At 52.1% G+C, this 16,777-nt stretch overlaps 1 protein-coding gene across 1 annotated transcript in view; it reads left to right on the top strand.

Annotated features, from left to right (window-relative positions):
• Nucleotides 1–16,777, top strand: part of RBM19 (RNA binding motif protein 19) — a 130,950-nt gene that overhangs the window by 1,063 nt on the left and 113,110 nt on the right. Inside the window, exons 2-14 of the mRNA XM_007938280.2 lie at nt 1,264–1,383; nt 1,572–1,610; nt 1,896–2,088; nt 3,827–4,092; nt 5,049–5,129; nt 5,761–5,839; nt 6,725–6,796; nt 8,250–8,453; nt 10,590–10,720; nt 11,754–11,875; nt 12,604–12,700; nt 13,612–13,722; nt 16,242–16,442. Of these exons, the coding sequence (XP_007936471.2) occupies nt 1,264–1,383; nt 1,572–1,610; nt 1,896–2,088; nt 3,827–4,092; nt 5,049–5,129; nt 5,761–5,839; nt 6,725–6,796; nt 8,250–8,453; nt 10,590–10,720; nt 11,754–11,875; nt 12,604–12,700; nt 13,612–13,722; nt 16,242–16,442 (1,716 nt within the window). The remainder of the gene's footprint in view (nt 1–1,263; nt 1,384–1,571; nt 1,611–1,895; nt 2,089–3,826; nt 4,093–5,048; nt 5,130–5,760; nt 5,840–6,724; nt 6,797–8,249; nt 8,454–10,589; nt 10,721–11,753; nt 11,876–12,603; nt 12,701–13,611; nt 13,723–16,241; nt 16,443–16,777) is intronic.

Raw genomic sequence — 16,777 nt, 5'->3', positions numbered from 1 at the left:
TTTGGTTAGATACTTTAATAACTATGCTACCAGAGCTCCTGAAAGTAACCCCAGCATCATTACTCATAGCACTTTCACAGCCATTCACGGACATGCATGGAGCAGTGAAATTTGTGTGTTGCCTGACATACACGTTGCTGGCTGAGGTTAGAGAAGTTGATTCTCTCCTACTTTGTTCCATCTCTTGCACTATAAACAAGTGTCATGCGTGTGCTATATTTAGTGCCACATTTTACACATTTTTTCCCACTTTTTGTTGGTGACTTTTCTGTTTAAAATAGTCCCTGAGCAAAGTGCTTAAGTGCTGTCTCCATTACTGTTGTGATGTGTCTCACAGAGAAAACACTTCTGTAACATAAGCTTTGTTCAGGCACGAGACACAGTGCTGTTGGCTGTGAGTTCAATGTTAATGAATCCACAATGTATATGAAATAAGGACCTAAACAGAAACACAGAGAACAAGGTTATGTGTCAGCTCACAAAAATACTATAACCCTGCATTTCCTGTAGTAGCAGTGGTTTAAAATTTGTTAACTAGTATTCATGGTCAGCCTTATCCTGAGCCCCAACCCTGGATGAGAACTTCACCCGGGATACCCCATTTCATCCTCACAACCAGCTTTTGGAGTTGATAGTGAAGGATTTGGGTTCCCAAGCCAGACTCCCTGAGTTCCAGTCCCTTCTCTGTCATTTACCACCTGGGTAATGTAGAGCCAGTTACGTAACTTCTTTCTGCTTCAGTTTTCTTCTCTGAAATGTGGCAGTAGTCCTAGTTCATCTTTTTGGTGTTGTGAGAAGCTCATGGAATCAGTTGAAATGATGCCTGCAATATGTAAATCCTCAGTGGATGTTAGCACTTACGATTACAATGGCTACAAAGTGGGGGAACACCAAGGTTTAGAAATAACGTTTGCTGTTGAATTGATTCCGACTCTTGGTGACCTCGTGTGTGTCAGAGTAGATTGTGCTCCATGGGGTTCTCGGTGGCTCATTTCTCTGAAGTAGATCCCCAGACCTTTCCTTGGAGACAACTCTTGGTGGGCTTGAGCCGCTGACCTTTTGGTTAGCAGCTGAGCACCTTAACTGTCTGTGCCACCAGGGACTCCAGGCCAAGGTGAAGGGTGGATAAGTCATTTGTTTCAACTAGTTCAGCTAGTGAGTGGCAATTGCTGGTTAAAACGTCCCAGCTGGCAGCTGCTGACGTGCAGCCCTGTGCCTAGGTGCAGTGGCTAGTGTGACTGTCACCCTCTCTCTCCTGTGCAGGTGGAGTTCTGCAAGTCATTTGGGGACCCCACAAAGCCCCGAGCCTGGAGCAAACATGCCCAGAAACCAAGCCTACCCACGCCACCTTCAAAAGACCCTGTTTCCCCACAAACAAAGCACGTACGTCAGAGGTCACCCTGGCCCATTGTCAGCAGGATGGTCACTGCCCTGGGAGGGATGGGCAGTGAAGCAGGAACGTTCTGAGAATCCCCTGTGATTGGCCAAGAGGTGGGCCCTCCCAGGGTGAGGCAGCTCTGTTCCCTCTTCCTTCCCCTGTGGGACCCAAAGTCTCTGCCTTCTCCTTTCAGGACAGGGAGAAGGAGAAGGCCACCATGGAACTGGAGAAGGTGAGTCTGGCCTCTTAACCAGGAGGGTCTCCAGGGGTACCTAGGCCAGGCAAGAGGCACAGAATGCCTGCCTCTCTTCTGCTGGCCATGTCCCTGTGACCCCCTGAACCTTCTCATTTGGGGAAGAGCTCACTCTGACTCCTCAGAGCCCCACTGACCCCCATCGTTGGGGGTGAGCTCAGAGGGTGCCCTTCCCCGGTGAGCAGTAGCTCCAAGTCTTCCCTGACCCTTCTCTGTCCTCCCTTCTTCCCTGCTCTCCTGCTGCCTTCACTCTGGTGTCACCAGCTGAAGGGAGACACCGAGTTCCGGGAGTTCCTGTCCGTCCACCAGAAACGGACACAGGCTGCCACGTGGGCCAACGATGCCCTGGACACTGAGCCCACAAAAGGGAAGAGCAAGGCGGCCAGCGACTACCTGAACTTCGACTCAGACTCAGGCCAGGAGAGTGAGGAAGAGGGGGCCAGTGAAGGCCTGGCAGGTGAGGCGTCCCTGTGTCTGAGTGTGGTCCCCGGCATGGGCCTGTGTGTGTGTGCAGGCCCACATGAGCCACCAGACCAGGATGTGAGAGGCCCCTTGGTGCCAGACGCTGGGGCACAGGGGAGCTAGTCACTGCCCTTGAGCTCTGTGGGAGTGGTTCTCTATGGCTGGTCCAATGATCCTTTCACTCCAGTCAATCAGTCAGTCACTGAATCGGTGTTGACTGAGTGCCTTCTTTACTCCTGCTATTGTTTGAGGCATCAAGGATGTAGCAGTGAATGAAAGACAAAGGACTTCCTGTCCCTGTGGAGCTGTCTTTCTAGAGGGGAGAAATAAACAATAAACTGGAAGGTTATGACTGAGTGTATGATGTTATGGCAGATGCTGCAGAGAAGCCGAGAAGGATGCTAGGAGAGCAGTCAGGGAGGGCTTCAGTGAGGAGGTGATCCCTGAGCAGAGGCCGTGAGGTGCAGGTGTAAAGCCTAATCCTCAGAAGGGGCTCAAGGGTGGTCAGGAGATTGCAGGGAGGTTAAGCAGTCACAGGGAAGTGAGAAGGTCAAGGGCTGGGACTAGATTCTAGGTTAGAACCGAGAGAACATGAATTTATTTCCATCTTTTATTTTTTTAAATTTTATTATGGTGAAAATATACATAAGAAAACATGCTGTCTTAGCCGTTTGTACAATTTGGTGACACTGATGACGTTCAGCAAGTTGTGTAGCCATTCCCACTATCCTTTTCCAAATCAATCTGCTACCATCGAGAATGTGAAATGAACATTTATCTTATGGCTGGCAGAATTTGTGCTAAGCTGAGATCCTGAGGCCTCCTGGGAGTGAGTGGAACACAGGAGGGGAGTGGGGTTTGTGGCCAAGGCCAGGGAAAGGGCTAGTGCCTGTGCTGTGGGGACTCTGGGTGGCCCAGGGTGACTGGAGCAGTACACGGTGGAGCTGGAAGGAGCAGCTGGGAGCCCTGGGGAGAAAGTTTGGGTTTGGTCCTGCGAGCATTTGGAAACCACCACTGGGTTTGTTTTAAATAATATTTCACTGTTTTTGGTGAAGGTTTACACAGCAGTTTAGGTTCCCATTCAACAATTTCTGTGCAGATTCGGTGGCATTGGTTCCATTCTTGACAATGTGTGAAATGATCCCAATATTTCCTTTCTGGTTGTCCCATTCACATTGATCTAGTTTCCCTGTCCTCTTACCTTCTCTGTCATTTTTGTTTTAGAGTAATTGTTGACCATTTGGTTTCCTCTAGATTTTTTGAAGGAGTACAGTAGGCACAGGTGTTATTCTTTATTTTATGATCCAGTCTGTTACTTAGCTAAAAGATGGCCTCAGGGGCTAGTTTAGGTTCAAGGTTTAGAGAGTGTCTCATGGTGATAGGCTCAGGGAGTCGCTAGTTTCAGCTGGTCTGGCGAGTCTGGAATTTTTAAGAGTTTGAGTTTGGTCCCACATTTCTGTCCCGTTCTGTCAGGATCCATCTACTGCAGTCCTGCTCTGAATGGTCATGGTAGCCAGGCACCATCTAGCTCCTCTGGTCCACTGGGGGTAATCAGGGAGGAAGGGTCCTGTGTGCACTATGATCCCTAGCCCCTTCCCTAAATTTCAGGGACTTGTTAGCTGAGCCAGTTGGGAGTGTTGAGGGGACAGTGCAGTGTGGTTCTTAGGAAAGGTGGGGGCTTGCAATGACTTGCCAACACCCGTTGCTGACTTCCAGTCTCCCTGTTTATCCAGTGGAGGGAGCCCTCACACCAAAGGCAGCTGTGCAGAAGGAGCTGTCGGACATGGATTACCTGAAATCCAAAATGGTGAAGGCCGTGGTGTCGTCTTCCTCCTCCTCCGGGAGTGAAGATGAAGCAGTAAACTGTGAGGGCAGCAGTGAGGATGAGGACGAAGACTCCCCTGCCACCCCAGCTCCCTGTGAACTGGAGAGGAAGGGGACCGGCTGCGAGCAAGGGGCCCCACTTGTGAAGGAGCAACCACGGGAAGCCAGAACCGAGGTATCTGGGGGCAGGACTGTGCCCTGAAGATTCAGGAGGTACTGGGGAGGGGGTGCTCTTACACGTCCCCAGGCTCCTGTTTATCAGGGCCTGGAAGGTGGAGGAGAAAACATCTCTGCGGTCCACAGGCCGGGCCTCAGATCCCAGCCCTGCCACGTGCTTGCTGCCGTTGGGCAGTCGCTTCTCTCTGAGTTCGCTTCCCACTACATGGTGATGCTGCCTGTCCTGTGGAGTTGTGGGCATAAACAGGCTAGGTGGCAGCTGTGAGAGTGTACTTTGTCCTTAGTAGCAGTGTAAACAGAAATGAGTTCCCGTCAGTGATAGTAACAGTAACTGAGCGTGTGCTACATGCCGGCTGCACAGCTCCCAGGTCATTGGACCACACCATAGTCTGTGGGGCATTTTACTATAAGTTGCAGTTGACTGACCAGCAGTTGGTTGTAAGGAGCCTCACACTGGTTCAAGTCAGGCTTAGATGGCACGTGAGTTTAGGTCAGGACAGGTTTTCTTGCCAAATGAGTTACCAGGAATCTCTGTTTTATCAGAGCTGTTTGGATTCCCGATTTACGAGAAAAGATCCTAAAACTGTAGGCCTTATAGGATTGCTATAAAGACGCAACAGACACTGAGCAAACCTATCATCAGTGGCAGCAAATACCACTGTACTTCAGGACCTCCTTCCCAGTTCCTCTGCCCCTCCTTGCAGCCCGGGCCCTGAGCACACTTGCTAGGCTCTGTCCCAGCCCCTTCTCAGGTGCACATGGAGGCTTGGACTCTCCGCACTCTACCTCTGTCCACACTCTGCCTCTGCGGTGGGCACAGACCCCGGCAGGTATTCCCTGGCTCCCCCTGGGACCAGGCCCTTGTCGGGCACTGGGGTCCTGAGGTCGGCCTGCTCCTGCAGCTGTACCAAGGCTCACTGTGGCCATTTCTGTTTGTTCTTTATTGTCACCCAGACAGAGAAACCAACAACCCAGAAAGAGCCCACCACCCCCTACACCGTGAAGCTGCGGGGAGCCCCATTCAATGTCACAGAGGTATGTGCTCACTGAGGACAAGGACAAGCAGTCTCGTGGGCAGGAGGCAAGGGTGGGCTGCGGGGGGCCATTGCGGCATGGGGGCCTTCCAGTCAGCTGAGGACATGAACTGAAAGGAATTGGGGACCAAAGCCTGAGAAGTAGGATCAGGAAACAAGGGTAGTTACCAAGACAGCGGGAAACAAGCCAGCTGATCACTGTTTAGGGGCTTTGTGGACAGTATAAGGAGGCCTGGTGTTGCAGTGGACAAGTGCTCAGCTACTAGCTGACAGTTAGGTGGTTCAAGCCCACTAGCTTCTGTGTAGGAGAAAGATGTGGCAATCTGTTCCTGTAAAGATTTATACCTTGGAAACCCTGTGAGACAGCTGTGCTCAGCCTTTAGGGTCACTGCAAGTTGAGATCGGCTCGACGGTGGTGGGCAGTGGGTGAGCAACACAGCTTCTGTCACAACAGCTGAACCATTTACACCCCCAGGGACGTTGGGTGGTGCTCAGACATCTGTAATTGAAAGTCAAGAGAGCATCTAGAAGGAGAAACCCATTGGCATCCTCTCTGAAGTCAGAAACTCACTCTGTTGGGCTGTGCTTTTTCTTTTCTTGGATCAATAAAGGGGGGAATCTTTTCTTTCCAGAAAAACGTTACGGAATTCTTGGCACCCCTGAAACCGGTGGCCATTCGGATAGTGAGAAATGCTCACGGGAACAAAACAGGTAAGGGCTAGCATGTTCCCAGGTGGGCTTAAGATGCAGACAGTAGAGGTGGAAGGTTAGGGCCACTGAATGAGGGAGGGAAGTTTTAAGGGTAACCGTTTTTTTCTCGGTTTGTGGGCCTCAGGTCTGTGGATGTGCTGAGGGCTGGGGAAAGGGTTGACCTCACGTCACTTGCCTCGGCAGCGTGTGCAGTGACACTGTTCTCCTGTCTCCCTTCTCTCCCCTCCTCACCCTCAGCTTGTGCTTACTCCATTGGGCTTGTCTATTCCGTTTAAATGGATGTCAGCAGGGCTTGAGGTTGCTGGGCCCAGTCCCTTGGCAGCTCTGCTGGCAAATGGTGGTCTGAGCTGCTTAGAACATGAACCCATGGTGTTGTCCTCCCCAGTAATGTCTCCCCAGGTGTCTTAGTTTCCTGGGGCTGCTGTGACAGAATACTACGGGCACAGCCATGTTAAGAGCCCTTTGACCTTGGACAGGGTACTTGGCCTCAATTTCTTTGTCAGTGCCCTAAGGATAAACCTGTCTCATCAAGTTGTGAGAGAGAGTTCATTGAGTTAATAACCTTACAGCATTTACAACAGCACTAAGCCCCAATGTGGCCCAAGAGTGGGCAGAAGCTAGAGCTTCGGGTGAGTCCAATGGGAGGCCAAGGGCCTCCTGCATTTCTGCAAGTCTACTATCTTTATGCATAGAGCCACGCCACAGGGTCTCAGAACTCCCCACCAAGGGAGATTTGGCCAGAGAATGGCAAAAATAGATTTTTATTTTTTCCCCCATCTCTGCTCAGATTTCCCCAAACACTTAGCACAGTGTGTGTACTTATCTGTGATGCCCACTGAGTGTCTGCAGGGCCTGCAGATTTCACCTGTCATTGTCGTCTCCCAGGGTACGTCTTTGTGGACTTTGGCAGTGAGGCGGAAGTGAAGAAGGCGCTCAAGTGCAACAGGGAATACATGGGTAAGGTAGCCTCGGTAGCATCATCTCTGATTGGGGCAGGCTTGGCTGCTCCTTCGTTTACTGCACAGGCTTTTACTGAGCATCTGCTATGCACCAGGCACTGTGCTGGCTCTGGGAGACAGCAGTGAGCCAACATACACAGACCTCACGGAGCTCACACAAAGTCACCTTCCACAGAGCAGGAGGAGGCAGGCATAATCAAGCATAACACACAGGCCATAGAGCTCTGGGAGCTTAGTAGTTAAAGCATGTGGCTGCTAACCGAGTAGTTGGCAGTTCAGGCCCACCAGCCGATCAGTGGGAGAAAGATGAGTCAGTCTTCTTCCATAAAGATGCACAGCCTTGGAAACCCTACGGGGCAGTCTACTCTGTCCTAAAGGGTCACTGTGAGTCAGAATCAACTTGATGGCAGTGGCTTTGGTTTTGTTTAAGGTCCACTGAGGAGCAGGGGATAAAGGCCCTTGTCACCACTCATCCATGAAAGTTAGGAACAGGGCAAACCTTGAAGAGCAAATGCAAAAGTCTGATTGCAGAGTGCTGGCCTCCAGGACATGCAAACCAAACCTTTCTTTCCAGGCCTCGTCACTTCATTTCCAGAAGAGTGTCTGTCTCCTAAATCAGAAAAGGGGCAAAGGCATGATCTGGTTATGGACGAATGTCCAGCAAGCAAGGGTTCTGGGGAGGACCAGGGATGGAGAAAGCATAGTTTAAAGAGTTGTGTACACTGGAGCCTCACAGAGAAGGCAACGTTGAAGCAAAAACCAATGGAGTTGAGGGCACAAGCTCTGGCCATGTGGGAACTGGGCATTCCCACAGAGGGAACAGCAAGTGCAGGTTGTTTGGCTCAGAGGTTGCCTGAACAGCATCTGACCCGGTGTGGATGAGTGACTCAGGTCTAGCTGTCCACCCTTGGTGAAGACCCGAGTTTTGTTAGGGAAGGTGGGGCAGCCTGGGGTCTGGTCAGCAGCTCCATTGGTGGGTGGGGGTTGCGCACCTGCTAGATGCATGTGGCAGACGTGGGGGTAGTCACAGTCCAGCAGGGCACACGGGACATGCATGTAAACACCTCCATCAATGGCACACGGTAATTGTCTAGGGTTGTGTTGTCACCCAAGACCTTCCCAAGGCAGGGTAGCCAAAAGTGCCGGGGCTGGTCGATAGGAAGTGTCTAGAATTTAGAGGGGGTGCCCCTGTGGACTGGGACAGCCCAAACAGGCTTCCCTACATTGTTGAAACTGACCTTGGAGGATGAGTGGGGTTGAGGACCTTCTAGTTAAGCCCTGGCATTGGCTCAGGCTGCTGCCTGGTCACACAGGGTGATGTCAGTGCTGTCATGAGTACCCCCTCTGCCACCACATTTTGGGGGGCAGCAGAGAAGACTCGGATCCCCAGTCAGGAGTCACTGCTAAGTTCCAGGCTGCCCCATGGAACTCTGGCCTCTCTCCTCATGCAGGTGGGCGCTACATCGAGGTGTTCAGGGAAAAGAGTGGCCCTGTGGCCCAGCGTCCCCTGAAGAACAGCGCCAAGCCCTGGCAAGGCCGGACACTGGGGGAGGACGAGGAGGAGGAGGACCTTGCCGACTCCGGGAGGCTCTTTGTACGAAACCTGCCTTACAGCAGCACCGAGGAAGACCTGGAGGAGCTTTTCTCCAAATATGGTAGGACACGGCCTCCAGGCCCACTGCACACCCTGACAGACTGGGTGTGAGACTCAGGCCCCGGACTCAGATGCCCTGGGGTCAAGTCCCAGCTGGGTTCCCTCGAGCTCTTGGCCTTGGCAGATGATCTGTTTTTTCGTCTGTAAAATGGGCCAGACTACCCCTGACTTGCCGCAAGGAGTCAGGGCCATGGTTTGTTTAGGGGTTTGCAGGGCACACAATCCAAGGTAACATTATAGGTGTCTTGCTCCCTCATTTGGATAAGTTTTCTGAAATTCCTTTGCTGTCTGAACTCCTGCTACTTACTCAGCATTTGAAATTCAGGCGAGTGTATAGCTGTGAACAGAGCCGTGTCCTTCGGTAGCTGAACCCTTTGCTTCCAAGAGTCTTGCTGTCCAAACTGGACAGTCTGCTGGTTTGACACTGAGGGCTGTTTTTCTTTTTGTTGATGCTGTTGTTCTTTTTGTTGCTGCTGTTGTTCCCTCTTACTATTATTAGGTCTCCAGACGAGATGGCCTGGAGTACAGCTTGGTTACGCAAGCCTGTATTTGTTTGTAGGGTTATAGTCGTTGCAGGGAAGGAAGTTTGGGGTCCCCTGCAGTGTCTCCCACTGATGTTGTCACGGGAGGCTGTGGGTTGTGGAGGACCACAGAAGTTTATTCAGTGACCAGTATGAACAAATCAGTGTAACATCCAAGCCTGTCTGAGTTCCCTAGTGCTGCAGTAACAGATGTACCACAACTGGGTGGCTTTACCGAACAATCTGTTCTCTTTTCGCTTTGGAGGCTTTTAAGTCCCAGTTCAGGGCACCAGCTTTAGGAGATGGCTTTCTCTGTCTGTCGGCTCTGGAGGAACGTCCCTGTCTCCTTTCAACATCTGTGGGCCCGGTGTTCCTTGGAGCTCTCCATCCGTCTTGGCCTCAGTCTTCCCCTGGGTCTGGGAGGTTCTCAGCACAGGGAGCCTGGCTCCAAAGGGTGCATTCTGCTCATAGCGATTCTTTGTTGGTGGTAGTCGGGTCCCTTTCTTTCTGCTTCTCTGATTTTATCTCTTATAAAAGGGGATGTTGACCACACTGTAGGGAAACTCCCCTTAGGTCAGGGCTGTGGCCTGAGTTGGGGTGCTGCATCTCACCCTAATCCTCTTACAACTGAATGGCTGATCGTGTCATGGGGGATGATGGCATCATTATATAACTGCTAGATGGCATCCATCAATACAGAACTGGCAAACGACTGAGAATCATGGCCCAGTCAAGTTGCCACATATAATGGGGGACACAGTTGAATCCCATGTGTGACAGAGCCCATGTCCATATGCAGGTTAGTATCTTGGTTTATATAGCAGGGACAGGAGAGGGGGTCAGTGATGGACTGAAATAATCCATGTGAGGGGAGACAGAGAGAAGGGGCCATGGTCACACCCTGGTGTTGAGTGTGGAAGCACAGATTGAAAAGCCAGGTGTTTTAACTTCAAGATATTAACATTACAGTAAACACTCATGTCCGTTAACCATGTACCAGGCTCTGTTCTGGTACATGTATGAACGGTACTGTATGAATGCATTTCACCAGCCCCGCAGCCTCTATGAGTTAGGTACTCTTACTATGCCATTTTGGGAGCTCTGGTAGCTTGGTGCCTAAGGCACTTGGCTGCTAACCAGAAAGTTGGCAGTTCAAACCCACCAGCCACTCCTTGGAAGGAAGGTTGGGCAATCTACTTCCATAGAGATACCGCCTCGGAAACCCAAGGAGGGGTCGTATGAGTTGGGTCCGACTCAACAGCACATAAAAACAACAACAACTATGCCATTTTACACATGAGAAAACTGAGGCGTATGAAGGCCATGTTCCTTGCCCAAGGCCACACATGATACCGGTGGTGGAGGCAGGATTCAGGCGAGGTGTCTCAACTCCACTCTGCCTCTCTTCTTAGGATAGACATGTGTAGGCCTGTGAAAGGACACCCCTGACCTTGGAGGTTGGCCTCGCAGCAGGTGTAGGCAGTGGCTGCCCCAGAGCAGTGGGTGGATGGTTCTGCCAGTTATACCCAATCACCTTATTAGTGCCCAGACTCTTCTTACCTGGTACTGAGGCCCAGCCTCAGTCTGCAGGAGACTAACACTTGTCCTGTCCTCAGGCCCCCTGTCTCAGCTACATTATCCCATCGATAGCCTGACCAAGAAACCCAAGGGCTTTGCCTTTGTCACCTTCATGTTCCCCGAGCACGCGGTGAAGGCCTACGCTGAGGTGGATGGACAGGTGTTCCAGGTATGTGCTCACCAGCCACGCACATGTGTGTGTGCACATGAGAGAGAAGGGACCGTGTTTCAGGCCTAAGGATGCCCAGCAGCAGTGGTGTGCCCAGCCACCACCTCATATGAGCTCCTAGGATGTAAGCTCCTTGCAGGCAGGGCCACAGATCTGTCCCATTCACTGACCTGTCTCCAGCACCTATAACAGTGCCTGGCAGAGTCCACGCTCAAAAGAGTATCTGTCAAGTGAATAAATGTGCTCTCCATCTCCAGATGGACAAGGACTAAGGAAGAAATTTTGACCTGATCATACTAAAATGGCACTGGGATGTATGGAGCTCTTCTTTTTTCCAGGAGCTCCAAGTAACGTGCTTAGTGAACATCCCTTGATCCCTGGGCTGCCTCATCACCCTGTTTCCTCATTCCTATCATCCACTCCTGATTCATTATCTCCTGTGGTCACTGGGTCAGACTAGGTTCCTGCTGGCTTGGCGTTCACACTCTCGTTCACGTGTGCAGGGGCAGGGTGGGCATAGGATAGGGGGCGGGGGAAAGGCAGCACATATTAATGTGTAAGCTGCTTGAGGTTGTGTTTGTCAAGCTATTTCAGATGACCCCATCACAGTGTCAGATCCCTGTGTCCTATGGCTAGGCCCTCATTTGGGACTGAAGTGGCCACATACGTGTTCATGCTCCCTGACTCCCATCTTCACTGTACCCCATGGCCAAACCCCCTTCTCAGCTGAGGGTGATCAGTGATCATTCTACTTGACTCCCTACCCTCTCCGTGGTCAGAGTCCCCTTCCTTTCTGGCCTGAAGTGGCCATGTGGTCATAACTACCTGACTTCCTGTCCTTCCCATGTCCCGTGGCAGGCCCCGTTCTGGGCTGAGTGGCTGTGTGGTCACACTCCCTCACACCCCGTTCTCCAGTCAGAGTTGAAGCGCTGGCTCCAGTTCCGGTGAGGAGTCCTGAGGCAGAAGGCCGAAGCGCCTGCCCTGCCCCAGTGAGTGTGGGCCTCGGCTTTACCCCTCCTCTCGTCCCCTCCAGGGTAGGATGCTCCACGTGTTACCGTCCACCATCAAGAAGGAAGCCAGCGAGGATGCCAGTACCCCTGGATCCTCATCCTACAAGAAGAAGAAGGAGGCCAAGGACAAAGCCAACAGCTCCAGGTCCTTGTCACCTGCTCATGGAGCCTGAGGCCCTGTCCCTGCCCTTTCTGAGTTGCCTGGCCTCTCCCCCACAAGCTTGCTGAGCTCACTTTCCTCATGTGCAAGATGGGAAGAGTAATGGTGCCTTGAGTGAGTGGCTGCAGGCCTGAGTGAGTCCATACAGAAAGCTCAGGTCCCAGCCCAAAGCAGGCGCCTGACACACGTCTGTTACTGTGGTTGCTGTGACCTGCACCCGGACTCTTGGCAGTCCCACGCACAGCAGAATGAAACGCTGTCTGGTCTTGCACCTTTCCCACAACTGGACAGTATTTTGTGCTCCTTCGGGTTTCACTGCCTGGATTCTGCAAGAGGGTCAGCAGGCCTTTCTTCCTGGTCCACCTTAGTCTGGAAGCTCTGGACAAAGGAGCACGAGTGGTTCCGTGGTGGCATTCTTGCTTCCCACCAGGAGACCTGGGTTTGATTCCCAGCCAGTGCACCTGTTATGCAGCCACCACCTGCCTCAGTGGAGGCTTGTGTGTTGCCCTGACAGACTTCAGGGGTCGTTAATACCATCACCATTTTCATTGCCTTTAGGCCCTGAGTGCTTAGCTCCTGACAGGTATGTTGGAGGGAGGAGGTGGCCTTCGTTGTTAAGAAAGATCTGCTGTGAGACCGTATCTCCAAGGTTTTAGGATTCCCCTTGCTCAGCATGGTCTGACCTCCCCATTCTCCCTCCCTCTGCCTCTCAGCTCTCACAACTGGAACACGCTATTCATGGGCTCAAACGCTGTGGCTGACGCCATCGCCCAGAAGTACAACGCTACCAAGAGCCAAGTATTTGACCATGTGAGTGAGCGTCTTGTCCAGTCCTCCTGGCTCTAGGCCAAGCTCTTGAGTGAAAGAACCAGTACAAAGGCAGCAGGGGGTGGAGGATGCTATCCTGGGTGAGTTTTCCTGAGCTTGGGGCCTCTCATGCCACAGTCACGGGTGTCCTCTTGGCTTTCCCACAGGACCCTTGGAATGGGCTTGAGCCTTCTCCCAGCCCTCCTCACTGGAATCTTCCCCATTCCCCTCCAGTCCTGGCTTCTCCGTGTGTAGAGCCACACCAGAGAGTTTAGGAGTTGCTGGCACCCGTGAGTAGTGGTCCTTTCGCTCAGGTGTCCTGGGCCCTGGGTCCGAGCTTCACAGCATTGGTGCATGGCACTCCTCACAGCAGGCCTGGGAAGTAGGTACTCATACTATCCCCACATTCCATTGAAGAAACTGAGCCCAGGGACATAAAGTAACCGGCCCAGGGTCACACTCCTGGGAAGCGGTGGAATCTGCCGACCCGGCGTACTCACCCCAAACCACTTTGCATGCCTCTCCAGGAGGTGCCCAGCCTTTGTGCTCCTAGTTCTTCCTCTCCTACCCATTTCCTCAGTCTCCAAGGCCAAGGAGAGGACAGTCCTTGGTCTCTGTCCTCCTCTCCTGGAAAAAGAAACAGTTGCTGTCAAGCTGTTTCCAACTCAGGGCAATCCCTGGTATGTCGGGGAAGAACTACGCTGTGTATGGTTTTCAGTTGCTGATTTTACGCAGTACATCACTGGACCTTTCGTCCTAGGCTCCTCTGAGTGGGCTCGAGCCTCCAGCCTAGCAGCCGAGCTTCCCATCCGTCTGTGTGGCTAGAGCTCATCCAGGCCCCTCCTCAGGCTGTTGGGAAAGGGGAGGGCAGACTTGTGGCAGCTGACGGGCCTCTTGCTTTCCTCCCTGCACAGGAAACCAAGGGCAGTGTGGCTGTGCGCGTGGCCCTGGGGGAGACCCAGCTCGTCCAGGAGGTGCGACGCTTCCTCATCGACAATGGGGTCTGTCTGGACTCCTTCAGCCAGGTGGGTGTTTCCTGCCAGCTCAGTGAGCCACCGGCCACTGGTGATCTTCACCCATCAGGGGAGGTGCTGATGGGCTTGAGGGACTGCTATGATTCATTTTGCATCATCTCTAAAGAAAGAAAGGATGTCATGGGCTCAGACCCTGGCCCATCGCACCTGAGTCTGTCGCTCAGGGACCATGTGTGACTTGTGTTTTCCCCTCACAGATCAAAGGAGGAGAGATGTGCCATTGTCCCCTCTCTCCCTTGTCACTAACTTACCGAAAGCACCTGTTGTCTCTTTGGGGGTTTTAACCTTTCTGGAGTCTAGCATTTGGTTCAGAGTTCAGTACCTCCACATGCATATCCTAGACCAGTAGAACTGAGAATTCTGGATGATAACATTTTAGAGGGTCCTGGAGAGCCCCTGGCACTCTGCCTTTCATTTTATAGACTGGGACACTGAGGCTCTGAGATAGGGAGTGATCTGCCCAAGGTCAAACCACGAGTGCGGCAGGAGCTTGGACTAAAACTCGGGGCTTAGGACTCCCAGACCAGCTCTTCATGAGCCTTCCTGAGCCTTAGGTTTTATCATGTTGAATTGGAGAGATGGATGGTTTGATGGATACAGGGCTGGATGTATGGCTAAGTGGTTGGACGGATGGATGAGGGGATGGATAGATGTCTGGATGGATGGTTGGATTACTAATAGCTGATATTCATTAGGACTTACTACTAATAAGGAGCTCTGGTAGCATAGTGCCTAAGGCACTTGACTGCTAACCACAAGGCTGGCGGTTCAAACCCACCAGCCGCTCCTCGGAAGGAAGGTTGGGCAATCCTACTTCCGTAGTGATACTGCCTCGGAAACCCAAGGAGGGGTCGCTATGAGTCGGGGCCGACTCGACGGCAAATAACAACAACAACAACAACTAATAAAGTTTTAAGTTATTCTAAGTTTTTTATGTTTCATTAACTCATTTCACTTGCTTAACCCCATGAGATGGCATGACTAATACGTTTGTGCAGAAGAGATCAGAAACACAGAAGTCACTTGCTCTAGGTCCCGGTTAGTCATGGAGAGCTGGATTTGAACCCAGGCGATCATTCAAATGTCTTTAACCATTTTTTACTCTGTTACACCGACAGCCTCACCTGGTGCCCAGCCCTTCACACTTGCAGACTGCTTCTACCTACTTACCCTATTCTATCCTCACAGCAACCCTGTGAGGCCTATAGATTGGACATTATCCTTAATCCATCTTGCAGATGAGAAAACTGGGGCCCAGAGAAGGAAAGCCATTCGCCCAGGGTTTCGGGTTTTATCGGTGTCTGAGTTGAGACTCAAGTCCAGGTAGTTCATGTGTCTGGAATTTTTCCGTTGTATGTTATTGGCTGTTTATATTCCCTCCAACAGTCTTTTCCCTGTTAATATAACTGCTAACGTTTACAGAATGCTACTCTGTGTACTTTGTATTAACCTATTTACTTGAGTCCTTTCCTGGAGTGATCCTATGGGATAGTGCTGTGTTTTTATGTTGTAGATAAGGGAGCCAAGGCATGGCAAAGGTACATACATTTCTCACAGCCCCATATCTAGTGTCTTGGTTTGGGTTCTCCCAAAGTAGACTGAGACGAGGATTTAGGATTTAGATGGATGGGTGAATGGGTGGCTGGCTGGCTGGGTGCATGGATGGATAGATAGGAAATGCATGGTTGGGTAGGTGAATCCATGGTTGGATAGATGGGTAGTTGGCTGGTTGGATGGATGGCTAACTGGATGGGTGGATGAATTAAATAAATACCCTAATAGTTATCATTGATAAAGACTTACCAAACAGGTAGTTCACTGGGCTTTGCAGAAAACACTGGTAAGAAGTGATAAGGGGAAGGGAAGGAAACCAGCACAGTGTATGCTATTAAGCTGGCTACCAAAGTGGGCAATGGACGTTTAGTCTAGGAGAAAATATGTAAAACCCCACCTCAGAATCCTCTTGCTCAGACGACGGATGCACCAGCTCCCGAGAGTCATGGGTTGAAGGCTGCTCCATGGGGTGCCAGTCCCATGGCACACAAGTGGTCAGCAGGTGGAGTGGAGTTCCAGGGACAGCCCTGGCACTGAGATGTGGTCTGTGGCCAAGGACAAAGCCTTGTCTGGGCCAGAGCTCCTGAGAGTCTAGTGAGGGTGTGCCCAGGTTCTGGTGGGTTGACCATCGCTCCTGAGTGGGGAGAGTGGGATTCCACCCAGGGGTCCAGCTCCAGTGCCCATGCCTTATCCCCTTCACCTCTGTGTCTCTGCTCCCTGAAGCAGCTCTCTGGAGGGGACAGGTCATCCTGGGTCTACTTCCAAGGAGGGGAGAGGTCGTCCTGGGTCTACTTCCAAGGAGGGGAGAGGTCGTCCTGGGTGTACTTCCAAAGGGCCTTGGTTCCTGAGTTCCCAAATGGAGCTACTTGTCTGGAGACCACAGACCAGCGCTGGGTGCTCTGTGGGACCAGAGCCCCCCTCCTGTCATCCCATGCGTGCTCCTTGTCTCCCCGCAGGCCGCAGCAGAACGAAGTAAGACCGTGATGCTGGTGAAGAACCTCCCGGCTGGCACCCTGGCAGCTGAGCTGCAGGAAATGTTTGGCCGTTTCGGCAGCCTAGGCCGTGTGCTGTTGCCGGAAGGTGGCGTCACGGCCATTGTGGAGTTCTTGGAGCCCTTGGAGGCCCGCAAGGCCTTCCGACACCTGGCCTATTCCAAGGTAGGGCCGCCCTGAGCCTCAGAGGAGCAAGACCTGCATCAAGGGAGGGGATTAATGAAGCAATTCATTGATGGTTCTTAGCATAGGCCTGGCATGGGATAGAGCTCTCGGAAACCAGCCATGTCTTGCTTGACGTGATGTTAGTTCTGCTGTCCCCATCACCCCCACAGACCACTCTGGCTGCAAGGAGTGGGAAGGGGGCGTTCCAGAGCCTCCTCCAGTCCTGGCTCCCTGTCCGCCTCAGGCTTCCCTGAGGGGTCCTGTCATGAAGCCCCTGTTCATTTGGTTCTTCGCCCTTGGGGTCTCTGTGATCAGTAGAAAGTTCTGCAGGTGGA

The sequence above is a fragment of the Orycteropus afer genome, unplaced genomic scaffold (assembly GCF_000298275.1).
Source record: "Orycteropus afer afer isolate SDZICR_OR568_19922 unplaced genomic scaffold, OryAfe1.0 scaffold00048, whole genome shotgun sequence".
Classification (NCBI taxonomy): domain Eukaryota; kingdom Metazoa; phylum Chordata; class Mammalia; order Tubulidentata; family Orycteropodidae; genus Orycteropus; species Orycteropus afer.
The sequence above is the reverse complement of the archived record's forward strand: the minus strand, read 5'-3'. Positions and strand labels throughout refer to the sequence as shown.